Genomic DNA, 13,676 nt, shown 5'->3' with positions numbered 1-13,676 from the left:
CCTTTTGCCATGCTGGCTGTTGGTATGTCAGCTACTATCATTGGTTCCTTTGCTTGTTTGTTTTGGTGTTTCTGACATGTCTCACATTTGCCTATCATGTTCTCAATGTCCTTATTTATGCCAGGCCAATAAACAGTGTCTCTTGCTCTCCTTTTGCATTTTTCAATTCCGAGGTGTCCCTCATGAATCCTTTTGAGCATGTCTTGACGTAGAGCCTGTGGAATGACTATTCTGTTCTGTTTTAGTAATAGTCCACTTGCGACACTCAATTCTGACCTGATGTGATAGTACTTTGGACAGGAACCTTTTGGCCAATCATGATGAATGTTCTCTATTACTGTTTGTAATACTGTATCTTTTACTGTTTCTTCTGCTATTTGCTTTGATTTTGTGTCTGACACGGGCAGCGCAGCAGTGACCATACTCACATGAACATCCACGTCTTCTTCAGTAGAGCTCACATGACTCATTGTGGGTGCTCGGGATAGTGCATCTGCTAACACTATGTATTTGCCTGGTGTGTAGATCAGTTCAAAGTCATATCTTTGCAGCTTCATCATGAGTCGTTGAATCCTTGGAGACATCTCATTCAGGTTTTTTTTTATGATGGCAACCAGAGGGCTGTGGTCTGTCTCAACTGTGAAGGTGGGAAGTCCATATATGTAGCCATGAAACGTTTCTAGTCCAACTACCAAGCCTAGACATTCCTTTTCAATCTGGGCATATCGACACTCAGTATCAGTCATAGACCTGGAGGCATAGGCAACAGGCTTCCAATCTTCACCCTCTGCTTGTAGCAAGACCGCACCTAGGCCATCTTTTGATGCATCCGTTGACACTTTGATTCTTTTGGTTGGGTCAAAGAAGGCGAGTACAGGTGTGGTTGTCAGCACTGTTTTTGAGGTTTATCCACTCTTGTTCATGTCTTTCTGTCCATGCGAACTCATTTGTTTTATGTAGCAGGTCTCGCAGACAGGCTGTCTTGGCTGACAAGTTAGGAATGAACTTTCCAATTAAGTTTATCATCCCCATGATGCGTAGCACTCCTTTTTTGTCAGTGGGTCGGGGCATTTTGCGTATGGCGTTTACTTTTTCCATATCTGGCTCTATTCCTTTACCAGATAGATTATCTCCTAGGAAAGTGACTTCCTGGACGCCAAACTGACACTTGGCTTTGTTGAGCTTCAGTCCATTCCGGCGTATGCTCTGTAGCACTTTAGTCAGTCTCTCTGTGTTCTTTCAGTGTGGAGCCCCAGATGATGATGTCATCAACATAGACCCGAACTCCTTCCAGACCTTCAATTATGTGTTCCATCGCTCTATGAAAGATTTCAGATGCAGATATTATCCCGAAAGGCATTCTGAGGAAACAATACCTGCCAAATGGTGTGTTGAAGGTACAGTATTTGGTGCTCTCTTCATCCAGTTTTAGTTGCCAAAATCCTTGTGAGGCATCGAGCTTGGTGAAGTATCTGGCACCTGACATTTCACTGGTGATTTCTTCTCGCTTGGGAATCTGGTAGTGTTCACGTTTTATGTTTGCATTTAAGTCCTTTGGATCCATGCATATTCTTAGATCATTGTTCTTTTTCTTTACACATACCATGGAGTTAACCCAGTCTGTTGGCTCTTCTACTATGTTAACAGCGACATGAGTTCATTAAAATAGGTGAATGTCTCAGTTAAAAGGATGAACAGAGAATGTCACATGAACACATTACGGCTTCATCTACAAATATCACAAAGAAATTTTGTGTAATTGCACAGTAAAAATATTGCTGCATTACTGATGCTTCTAGCCACACGACATGGTGCAATGAGGAGTTTGTTCTCTCTAATTTTTCTCCCCTGATCTCTTGAAAACGTTAACCTCCCTTACTGGGATATGGTTCCATGGGCAGCAGTAACCCTTCCAGTATCCTATCCAAGTGAGCAGCATCCCGGGAGCCTTGAGAATAAGTGTTGGCAGACTGTAGGACATGACAGCTGAATTCTCTCGTGTCCACACAGGCACCTGAGCAGCTTCATCATAAATGTTGCCAATTTCCTTTCTCTCATCCCGTCTCATATGCATCTGTCTTTAATGTGGGCCCATTAAAGACAGATGCAGGCAAGACTATAATGGACAATAAGGAAATAGAAGACTGTTTAAATGATTATTTTGCATCCGTTTTTACTGTGGAATAAGAGGACAAAATCCCAGCGATATAAAGAGCCTTCATGTCACAGCTGGTCAGACTGTTAATCTTCTGCAAACCCTTCCACTAGTTCATACTGTTCTTCAAGGAAAGAGTATAAAAGATGCAAAAACAACCACCTGACTTACTGAGAGTACTGCCACAGGAGAACTGCTATTGGCCCAGATTTTGCATTGAGAATAACGGTGAGGTTATCAACGCTCACCGTTATTATGGAGTAAATTGGACAGCAACTTCTGGAGTATGCATATGCGCAGTTAAATGTGGAAATCCAGAAGTTGCAGTTCGAGTTACCCTGCTCCTCCAGAGGCTGCGCTATACCGATACCTTGACGATAAGACTCGGCATTGAAATCAATGTAAGGGCGTGAAGGTGATTGATGGTGGAGCCCAGCACATGAGTGCAAAAGACAAGGCTGAAGCGTTTGCAACCATCTTCAGCCAGAAGTGCTGAGTGGATGATCCATATCGGCTTACTCCTGAGGTCCCCACCATCACAGAAGCCAGTGACATAAGAAAACTACTAGGCACTTGGTCTAAGCCTTAAACAAAGCTTTAATCAACTGTTTTACAACATGGAGGTCTAATTGTGTCCTTCACTAGTTCCTGTTAAGAATGTCCTGCGCAAGCTGGGCCCATGCCCGAGTATTTATACTCTCCCTGAACAGCGCCACCCATAGGCTGCTTAGTATTATTTCATAAGTCTTTCTTTCATGAATGACTAATTCATGTCAGCCAGTCTTCAGCCAATTCGATTCACTCCATGTGATATCAAGAAACGGCTGAGCGCACTGGATACAGCAAAGGCTATGGGCCCCGACAACATCCCGGCTATCGTGCTGAAGACTTGTGCTCCAGAACTAGCCACGCCGCTAGCCAAGCTGTTCCAGTACAGCTACAACGCTGGCATCTATCCGACAATGTGAAAAACTGCCCAGGTATGTCCTGTCCACAAAAAGCAGGACAAATCCAACCCAGCCAATTACCGCCCCATCAGTCTACTCTCAATCATCAGCAAAGTGGTGGAAGGTGTCATCGAAAGTGCTATCAAGCGCACTTACTCACCAATAACCTGCTCACTGATGCCCAGTTTGGGTTCCGCCAAGACCACTCAGCTCCTGACCTCATTACAACCTTGTCCAAACATGGACAAAGGAGCTGAATTCCAGAGGTTAGGTGAGAGTGACTGGCCTTGACTTCAAGGCAGAATTTGACCGAGTGTGGCATCAAGGAGCCCTAGTAAAACTGAAGTCAATGGGAATCGGGGGGAAAACGCTCCACTGGCTGGAGTCATACCTCGCACAAAGGAAGATGGTTGTGGTGGTTGAAGGTCAATCATCACTGCCCCAGGACATCGCTGCAGGAGTTCCTCAGGGCAGTGTCCTAGGCCCAACCATCTTCAGCTGCTTCATCAATGACCTTCCCTCCAACATAAGGTCAGAAATGGGGATGTTCGCTGATGACTGCACAATGTTCAGTGCCATTTACAACTTCTCAGATAATGAAGCAGTCCATGCCCGCATGCAACAAGACCGGGACGATGTTCAGGCTTGGGCTGATAAGTGGCAAGTATCATTCGTGCCACACAAGTGCCAGGCAATGACTATCTCCAACAAGCGAGAGTCCAACCACCTCCCCATGACATTCAACGGTATTACCACCGACTCACATTTATTCAGTTAATATCTAGACTACAGAAACTTTATACTGTGAATAAAATAATCTATTTGAAGGCAGGCTTTCATTTGAGGTTTTAGCACTTGCCCAAATAATCACTGTAGTTTTAAAAATCCTGGCAGATACAAGCATTTTTTGATGCTTTTATCTACTTAAGGCCATTTGCCTACATAACAACTGTCGATGCATTTCAAAGTGAATTCATTTTACATCCACGCCAATTTTCATGTGCACACACTGAAACCAGATAATTTACTCACAGCTTGTATTGTTTGTATAGTATTTCTTGCCATATTAAAAAAAAATTTGCATTAACTTTAGAATAAGTGAATCTCCGGAATGCAGATTAGATATTATTAAGGGGTCTGCAACAACTTGTGTGCAGTGAAGACTACTCATTCATGGACAAATCTATTTACATTTACAGTATTAGACAGAAAAGATCAGTCAGACCCGATTGCAGCACAGTATCTGCTGACACCTGTAGTGCTATCCAAACACAAATCAGTGCAGAGTTTAGGAGATTCAATTTTCAGATTATGGTATCACAGTTCTGAATACAAGTACCTTCTGAAACTTTACAGAATATACAGGAAACTTTCGATTAACCGGCCCCAAAATAACCGGAACGCTCTATCCACCTGCAAAATTCAGGAGTCGGTTCAGGTAACTTTTTTTAATTGATTTGTTGCTGTGCAAGGGTGTAGCTGAAGCTGTTGCTGAGCTACAGAGGCGCTTGCAACTTGTGCCGATTGTTTTGAAGCTGTACAGGGTTTGTTGCTTTATACGGAGCTCTGACCTCCGTATCTTTTACTATAGCGTTCGGTTATCCGGAATTGTTGATGAACCGGCAACACATCGGTCCCATCCGTGCCGGATACCAGAAAGTTTCCTATACTAAGCAAAGGGACCTCGGAAAATAACTTCCCCAAAATTATCCCCCACCCCAAAAAACAAACATGGACCTGTACCAAATCAACATGTTTAGGAAATAAACTTTTTGGATCTGCCTCATGGGTGTTGTGTGGCAGGCACTGAATGCTGGAAGATACCATGTTGAGATTTGTTCCAAAAAAAGAGGTCATTTGAAAGAATAAACATATTGTCCTTACATCACAGTCAGGACTGCGCTGTTGTGACCTTGACTTCTTTGATTGTTTTTCTGACATCGCTATTTGTGGAGATAAAAGAGGGAAAAGAATTCTGAATTAATGTTAGAACATGAAAATGCTGTTAGAAAATCATGTCATATATTAAATGATTGTATTTTCACTGTCCAATCAAGAATTGTATTTTATACATACATATGTAGTCAGATTATAGTTATCGTTTTTTACAAATACAGGAAGCTCTTTTTTATCCGACACCAACGGGACCGGCGTGGTGCCGGTTGATCAAAAAGTCCGGATTACAGAGAGATATACTTACCAAGGTACGAGAGCCCCGTACACTGCCACAGGTGCAGGAGCCCCGGTTACACGGCCACAGATGCAGGAACCTCGGTTACACGGCCACAGGTCCAGGAACCCCGGTTACACAGCCACAGGTCCAGGAACCCCGGTTACACGGCCACTAATATGAAGTAAAACTTACCTGAACCTACTCCTGAATTTTGCCGGTTAAGAGAGATTTCCGGTTATTTAGGTGCCGGTAAAGAATTTCCTGTACTAGTGAATACCAATTCTGTTTTTCTCTCTCTCTTCCTTTCCCACTCATCCTCCACTTCAGTATCTCCTGCTCATTCTTTTGCTTCTGTTTTTTTCTCTTTCTTGCTCAACTTTCACATTTATTTCTCTCTTTTGCTCCCCCACCACTTGTTTCTTTTGCTTTTCCTTCACTTCTATTTCCTTACAAGCTTCTTTTATAGTCTGTACTCCTTTATTTCCTTTCTCCCAATTTTTTTCACGTATGCACTAGAAATCCAGGGAAAAATCATGAACATGCAGGCACAAAATATCGCGATCACACGTACATGCCATTGAAGGGCAAAAAAAGCAGCAGTGAGCACTGTCAATAAATACTTAAGCACATTTGGGTTGCCAATATGCTTAAATGTTCCCAGATCTCTAAAGGCATTGCTCAGTTAGAAACATAGAAGATAGGAGTAGGCCAGTCGGCCCCTCGAGCCTGCTCTGCCATTCAATGCGATCATGGCTGATCATCCAAATTCAGTACCCGGTCCCTGCCTTCTCCCCATATCCCTTGAGCCCTTTAGCCTTAAGAAATATATCCAACTCCTTCTTGAATATATTTAATGAATTGGCCTCTACTGCCTTCTGTGGTAGAGGATTCCACAGGTTCACCACTCTCTGGGTGAAGAAATTCCTCCTCATCTCTGTCCTAAATGGCTTACCCCTTATCTTTAGACTGTGACCCCTGGTTCTGGACTCCCCGACCATCAGGAACATCCTCCCTGCATCTAGTCTGTCTAGTCCTGTTAGAATTTTATAACTTTCAATGAGATCCCCTCTCATTCTTCTAAATTCCAGCAAGTACAAGCCCAATCGACCCAATCTCTCCTCATACGTCATTCCTGCCATCCCAGGTATCAGCCTGGTGAATCTTCACTGCACTCCTTCCATGGCAAGAACATCCTTCCTCAGATAAGGCGACCAAAACTGCACACAATACTCAAGATGTGGTCTCACCAAGGCCCTGTACAACTGCAGCAAGACATCCTTGTTCCTGTACTCAAACCCTCTCGCTACGAAGGCCAACATACCATTTGCTTTCTTAACCGCCTGCTGTACCTGCATGCTTACCTTCAGCGACTGGTGCACAAGGATGCTCAGGTCTCGTTGCACTTCCCCTTCTCCCAATCTATTGCCATTCAGATAATAATTTGCCTTCCTGTTTTTGACACCAAAGTGGATAACCTCGCATTTATCCACGTTATACTGCATCTGCCATGCTTCTGCCCAATCACCCAACCTGTCCAAATCATACTGGAGTTTCTCGGCATCCTCCTCACAGCACACACGCCCACCCAGCTTTGTGTCGTCTGCAAACTTGGAGATATTACATCTAGTTCCCTTGTCCAGATCATTAATATATATTGTGAATAGCTGGGGTCCAAGGACCGATCCCTGCGGTACCCCACTAGTCACTGCCTGCTACTCGGAAAAAGAGCCATTTATTCCAACTCTTTGCTTTCTGTCTGCCAACCAGTTCTCTACCCAAGTCAATACCTTGCCCCCAATCCCATGTGCCTTAACTTTACACGCTAATCTCTTATGCGGGACCTTATCGAAAGCCTTTTGAAAGTCCAAATACACCACATCCACTGGTTCTCTCTTATCTATTTTACCAGTTACATCCTCAAAAAATTCCAGTAGATTAGTCAAGCATGATTTACCTTTTGTAAATCCATGTTGACTTTCTCCGACCCGGTCAGTTTTCCAAGTGCTCTGTTATTACATCTTTTATAATGGACTCTAGCATTTTCCCCACTACCGATGTCAGGCTTACCGGTCTGTAATTTCCCGTTTTCTCTCTACCACCTTTTTTGAACAGTGGAGTAACATTAGCTACCCGTCAATCCATGGGTACTGTTCCAGAGTCTATCGAATTTTGGAAGATGACCAGCAATGCATCTGCTATTTCTAGGGCCACTTCCTTAAGTACCCTAGGATGTAGAAAACACCTATCTCAGCTCATCCGTTCCTGAAACCTTCATCTATCTGTACCTTTGCCACCTCCAAACTTGCCTGGCCAGCCTCCTATCCTCCACTCCTTGCATATCACCCTGTCCTCACTGATCTACAATGGCTCCTGGTTTCCCCAATATCTCAAATTTAACATTTTTGTTCTTGTGTTTATATCCCTCCATGGCTTCCCTGCTCCCTATCTCTCTCTAATCTATTCCAGTCCTGCAACCACTCTCTTCCCTCCTGCCCCCGAACTCTCCATACCTCTGACTAGGGCCTATTGTGGGCTCCCCTTCACCCCAGTGTTGGTGGCTGTGCCTTCAGCTGCCTCGGTCCCACGCTCTTCAGTTCCCTCCCTAAACCAATTTGCCTCTTCATCTCCGTCTCCCCCTTTAAGACTTTCCTTAAAACCCACCTCTTTGACTAAGCATTTGGTCAGCCCTCCTAATCTTTCCTTCTTTGGCTCCTTCTCCGCATCGCTTTTTTCTTCTTCACGTCTCTGAAATGCCTTGCAACGCTTTTCTATATTAAAGGTGCTATACAAATGTTATTTAATAATGCTGTTTGTGATTGTGTGTGGGAATTACAGAAAGTGTCAAGTCTGTAGAATTACATACATATTTAGCAAAACTTAAGTCATTTTGGTTTCAAATTGCCACCCAATTTGCTATATCTCAATCTTTAAAAATAAACACAACCCATTGCAGCTGTCTTTAAGGCCACAAAATCTAATTGCTGCAAATACAGAATTCAGTTAGAAGCTAACTGTTGTTTGTGAAGCTCCACTCTCCCAAAACTATCAGTCTATATGCCCCCTTTCATGCAATTGAATGAATTGCAGGTGCAAATTCAAATTGAATGAATTGTACGTGCAAATTCAACTTGGACAGTATGACATGGTAGCCATTACTGAGATACGGCTGCAAGATGGTGAGGACTGGGAACTAAATATACCAGGTTATAAGGTCTACAGGAAAGATGGGCAAAATGGTAGAGGGGGAGGAGTAGCCTTAGTGATTAAGGATAAAATCACTTCAATGATAAGAGAGGATATAACAAGAGGTAAGTAGGCAGTGGAGACTTTATGGGTGGAGTTAAGAAATAGAAAAGGATTTAAGACTGTAGTGGGAGTTGTGTATAGACCCCCGGTAGCAGCAGTGAAGTGGTAAAATGTATAAATGCAGAGATTAGATGTAGTAAAAGCAGAGTGGTTTTAATGGGGGATTTTAACTTGCATATAGTTTGGGATAAGCAGACTAGCTCATGTCAGAAATGTAGTGACTTTCTTTAGTGTGTTCAGGATAGTTTTCTGCAACAATATGTCCCAGAACTAACCAGGGGTCATGCCATATTAGATTTAGTAATGAGCCAGATTTAGTTAACAGCCTAACGGTGCGTGAACATTTATCTAATAGCGATCATAATATGATCGAGTTCAACGTAGTGTTTGAAAGGGAGAAATGCGAAACAACTACTAGGATTCTAGATTCAGGTAAGGCCGACTTCAACGGGATGAGACAGAGACTGTCCGCAGTAAACTGGGCAAATCTGTTAATGGGTAAAACGACAGAAGATCGGTGAGAGATGTTCAAAAAAGAATTTAATGTGATACAGAACCAGTTTATACCCCAACGCTCTTCTCGATCTTCCTTGCTGCAATGCTCCATCTCACCCTCAGTAAGCTCCCCACTAGAGTGGAGCTAATTTACAGAACAAACAGGAAACTGTTCAACCTCCGTCGCCTCCAGTCCAGATCCAAGGTCGTCCCATTCTCTGTCATCGAATTACAGTATGCAGACGACGCTTGCGTCTGCACTCACTCGGAGATCGAACTCCAAACCATCGTCAACACCTTCACTGAAGCGTACGAGAGCATGGGCCTTACACTAAACATCCGTAAGACAAAGGTCCTCTATCAACCTGCCCCCACCACACAGTACTGCCCCCCCGATTATCAAAATCCACGACAAGGCCTTGGACAACGAGGACCACTTTCCATACCTCGGGAGTCTACTGTCAACAAGGGCAGACGTCGACAATGAAGTCCAACACCGCCTTCAGTGTGCCAGTGCAGCCTTCGGTCGCCTGAGGAAGAGTGTGTTTGAAGACCAGGACCTCAAACCCAATACTAAGCTCATGGTCTACAGAGCAGCAGTGATACCCGCCCTCCTGTATGCCTCAGAGACACGGACCATGTACAGCAGGCACCTCAAAGCACTGGAGAGGTACCACCAACGCTGTCTCCACAAGATCCTGCAAATCCATTGGCAGGATAGGCGCACCAACGTCCGTGTTCTTGCTGAGGCCAACATCCCCAGCATCGAAGCTTTGACCATGCTCAATCAGCTCCGATGGACGGGCCACATTGTCCGCATGCCCGATACGAGACTCCCAAAACAAGCGCTCTACTCGGAGCTCCGGCACGGCAAGAGAGCCCCAGGTGGGCAGAGGAAACGCTTCAAGGACACCCTCAAAGCCTCCTTGAAAAAGTGTAACATCCCCATCGACACCTGGGAATCTCTGGCCCAAGACCGCACAAAGTGGAGAAGAAGCATCTGGGAAGGCGCCGAACACCTCGAGTCTCTTCGCCGGGAGCAAGCAGAAGCCAAGCGCAGGCAGCACAAGGAGCGCACGTCAACCCAAGTGCCCCACCCACCCGCCCCTTCAACCACCGTCTGCCCCACCTGTGACGGAGACTGTAGGTCCCGCATTGGACTCATCAGTCACCTGAGAACTCATTTTTAATATGGAAGCAAGTCATCCTCGGTTCCGAGGGACTGCCTAAGAAGAGAAGAAGATACCCCTAAAGGGCAAGAGCTCCACTTGCCAAAAAAACCCAGTCATGGATGACTAAAGAGGTAAGAGATAACATAAAACTAAAAGAAAAAGCATACAAAAATATAAAAACTAGCTCAGATCCTGGCAACTGGGAGAGATACAAAGAACAACAAAAGCTGACAAAACAGATAGTAAGAGCTACAAAAAGCGAATGGGCAAAACTGGCAAATGGATTTCAATTTAGGCAAATGTGTGGTCATCCACTTTGGACCAAAAAAGGTTAAAACAGAGTACTTTCTAAATGGTGAAAATCTGGAAATAGTGGCGGTCCAGAGACTTGGGGGTCCATGTACATAGATCATTAAAATGACACAGACAGGTACAGAAAATAATCAAAAAGGCTAATGGAATGCTGGCCTTTATATCTAGAGGACTAGAATACAAGGGGGTAGAAGTTATGTTGCAGCTGTACAAAACCCTGGTTAGACCACACCTGGAGTACTGTGAGCAGTTCTGGGCACCACACCTTAGGAAGGATGTACTGGCCTTGGAGGGAGTGCAGCGTAGATTTACCAGAATGATACCCGGACTCCAGGGGTTAAATTATGAGGAGAGACCACATAAACTAGGATTGTATTCCCTGGAAATTAGGAGGTTAAGGGGTGATTTGATCAAAGTTTTCAAGATATTAAGGGGAACAGATAGGGTAGATAGAGAGAAACTATTTCCGTTGCTTGGGGAGTTGAGGATTAGGGGGCCTAGTCTAAAAATTAGAGACAGGCCTTTCAGGAGTGAAGTTAGCAAATGCTTCTACAAATGTTGGTAGAGGTTTGGAAAACTCTTCCGCAAACGACAATTGATGCTAGATCAATTGTTAATTTTAAATCTGAGATTGATAGATTTTTGTTAACCAAAGGTATTAAGGGATATGGGGAAAAGGCGGGTATATGGAGTTAGGTCAAAGATCAGCCATGATCTCATTGAATGGCGGAACAGGCTCGAGTGGCTAAATGGCCTACTCCTGTTTCTATGTTCTTTTCCCCACTTCCCATGACTGCTACACACAGTTCCTACAACATACCTCTTGCCTGCCTGCAATCTGGAGCATCCTCTGTACCATTTTTATTGGTATAATGGGCTTTAACACATCCTGAAATAAACCTTTAATTACAATCAAAGCCCATTGATTTATAGTTGGTGTAAAATATGTGCTTAATCATAGAATTTGAGCACAAAAATATCATTAAAATTCCTATCAATACTTTAATTATAAATATATTTTGACACACAATCTTTGTAAATTAATGGTCTTGGTAATACATTGTGTACTACGGAGCAGAAAACAGCATATCCTCCAACAGCATATCCTCCTCCGTGGCTAACAATGGCAATTAGGGATAGCATAAGATCCAAGGAGAGGACATATAAATTGGCCAGAAAAAGCAGTAAACCTGAGGATTGAGGATTCAACAAAAGAGGACAAAGGGATTAATTAAGAGGGGGAAAATAGAGTATGAGAGTAAGCTTTCAGGGAACACAAAAACTGACTGTAAAAGCTTTTATAGATATGTAAAGAGAAAAAGATTGGTGAAGTCAAGCATATGTCCCTTGCAGTCAGAATCAGGGGAATTTATAATGGGGAACAAAGAAATGGCTGACCAATTAAATACATACTTTGGTTCTGTCTTCACAAAGGAGGACACAAATAACCTCCCAGAGATGTCGGGGAACATAGGGTCTAATTAAAGGGAGGAACTGATAGAAATCAGTATTTGTAGGGAAATGGTGTTAGAGAAATTGACGGGATAGAAGGCCGATAAATCCTCAGGGCCCTCTAGACTCCCCAATCACATGGAAAGAACTGGCCACAAAAACAAAATCTCTCCACCTAAAGAAAGCCTGTGGTCCAGACAACATCAAAAATGAAATGCTCAAGTTCAGCAATATGGAGATGCAGGGTGCGGTACTCAAGTTATTCAACATCATATTACGTTCAGGCAGTTTTCCCGATATCTGGTGCCAAGGACTCATCTCTCCCATATATAAAAGTGGAAACAAATCAGACCCAAATAACTACCGCGGCATCTGTGTCAACAGTTGTCTAGGGAAGTTATTCTGCAGTATTCTAAATAGTAGATTACTGGATTTTCTTAACAAACATAAGATCCTTAGAAAAAATCAAATAGGCTTTCTTCCAAAACACCGCACCACCGACCATATCTATACCCTTCACACTCTCATTGAAAAGCATATACACCAAACAAAAAATGGGAAAATATTCGCTTGTTTCATTGACTTCAAGAAAGCCTTTGACTCTATATGGCACGAAGGGCTCCATTACAAACTTCTTCAGTGTGGAATAGGGGGCAAAGTCTATGACCTTATTAAATCGATGTATCTGAAAAATAAATGCGGTGTCAAAATTGGAGACAAACGCACCGGTTTCTTCACCCAGAGAAGAGGCGTCCGGCAGGGCTGCAATTTGAGCCCGACCCTGTTCAACATATACATAAATGAACTAGCAGACATGCTGGAACAAAGCGAGTCACCGGGTCTCTGTCTCCTGGATGGAGAAGTGAAATCCCTGTTCTATGCGGATGACCTGGTTCTACTGTCTCCCACAGAACAGGGATTACAGCAACAACTAGACCTACTCGACAAATACTGCCAAAATTGGGCCCTAACAGTAAATCTAAAGAAAACCAACATCATGATTTTTCAAAAAAGGCCCAGGTGTCAGGAAAACAAATACCAGTTTACTCTCAGCGATACCATCATAGGACACACTATGAGCTACACTTACCTTGGTCTAACCATTACAGCATCAGGGAGCTTCAGCATAGCAGTGAATGCACTAAAAGAAAAAGCCCGAAGAGCCCTATATGCAATAAAAAGAAAATTCTACAACATCCAAATCCCAATCAAAATCTGGCTCAAAATATTTGACAGCGTAATCCTGCCGATTGCGCTGTACGGTAGTGAAGTATGGGGCCCGCTCAATCACCATAGCTACACTAAATGGGAAAAACACACAATAGAAGCCCTACATGCAGAATTTTGCCGAAGCATCCTTCGCACCCAAAGGAAAACACCAACAAATGCATGCAGAGCCGAACTAGGCAGATACCCACTGATAATAAACATCCAAAAACGAGCACTAAACTTCCTAAATCACCTCAAATCTAGCTCCCCAGACACCCTTCATTTTAAAGCCTTCCAGACCCAAGAGCTAAACCCAGAAAAGAGTCCCCTGAGTCAGCTGCTACTGAAACTAAGTACTCCTACTCAGCCGGACCCTGACCAGCCCCAGACCAACACTGCCGTCCAAACACCAATCCGAGTGAACCAAATCATTAAACAAAGCAAAGAAACCTACC

At 43.7% G+C, this 13,676-nt stretch overlaps 1 protein-coding gene across 1 annotated transcript in view; it reads right to left on the bottom strand.

The window, feature by feature from the left end:
- LOC147121816 (uncharacterized) overlaps positions 1 to 13,676 on the bottom strand; it is a 62,284-nt gene that overhangs the window by 45,079 nt on the left and 3,529 nt on the right. The window contains exon 2 of the mRNA XM_085982324.1: positions 4,987 to 5,045. Within this exon, the coding sequence (XP_085838450.1) occupies positions 4,987 to 5,043 (57 nt within the window). The 5' untranslated portion in view covers positions 5,044 to 5,045. The remainder of the gene's footprint in view (positions 1 to 4,986; positions 5,046 to 13,676) is intronic.

Source organism: Somniosus microcephalus, chromosome 3, assembly GCF_052327205.1.
Source record: "Somniosus microcephalus isolate GS21.2 chromosome 3, FLI_Smic_1.0, whole genome shotgun sequence".
Taxonomy (NCBI): domain Eukaryota; kingdom Metazoa; phylum Chordata; class Chondrichthyes; order Squaliformes; family Somniosidae; genus Somniosus; species Somniosus microcephalus.
Note: the sequence above shows the minus strand (reverse complement) of the source record. Positions and strands in the feature narration are given on the sequence as shown.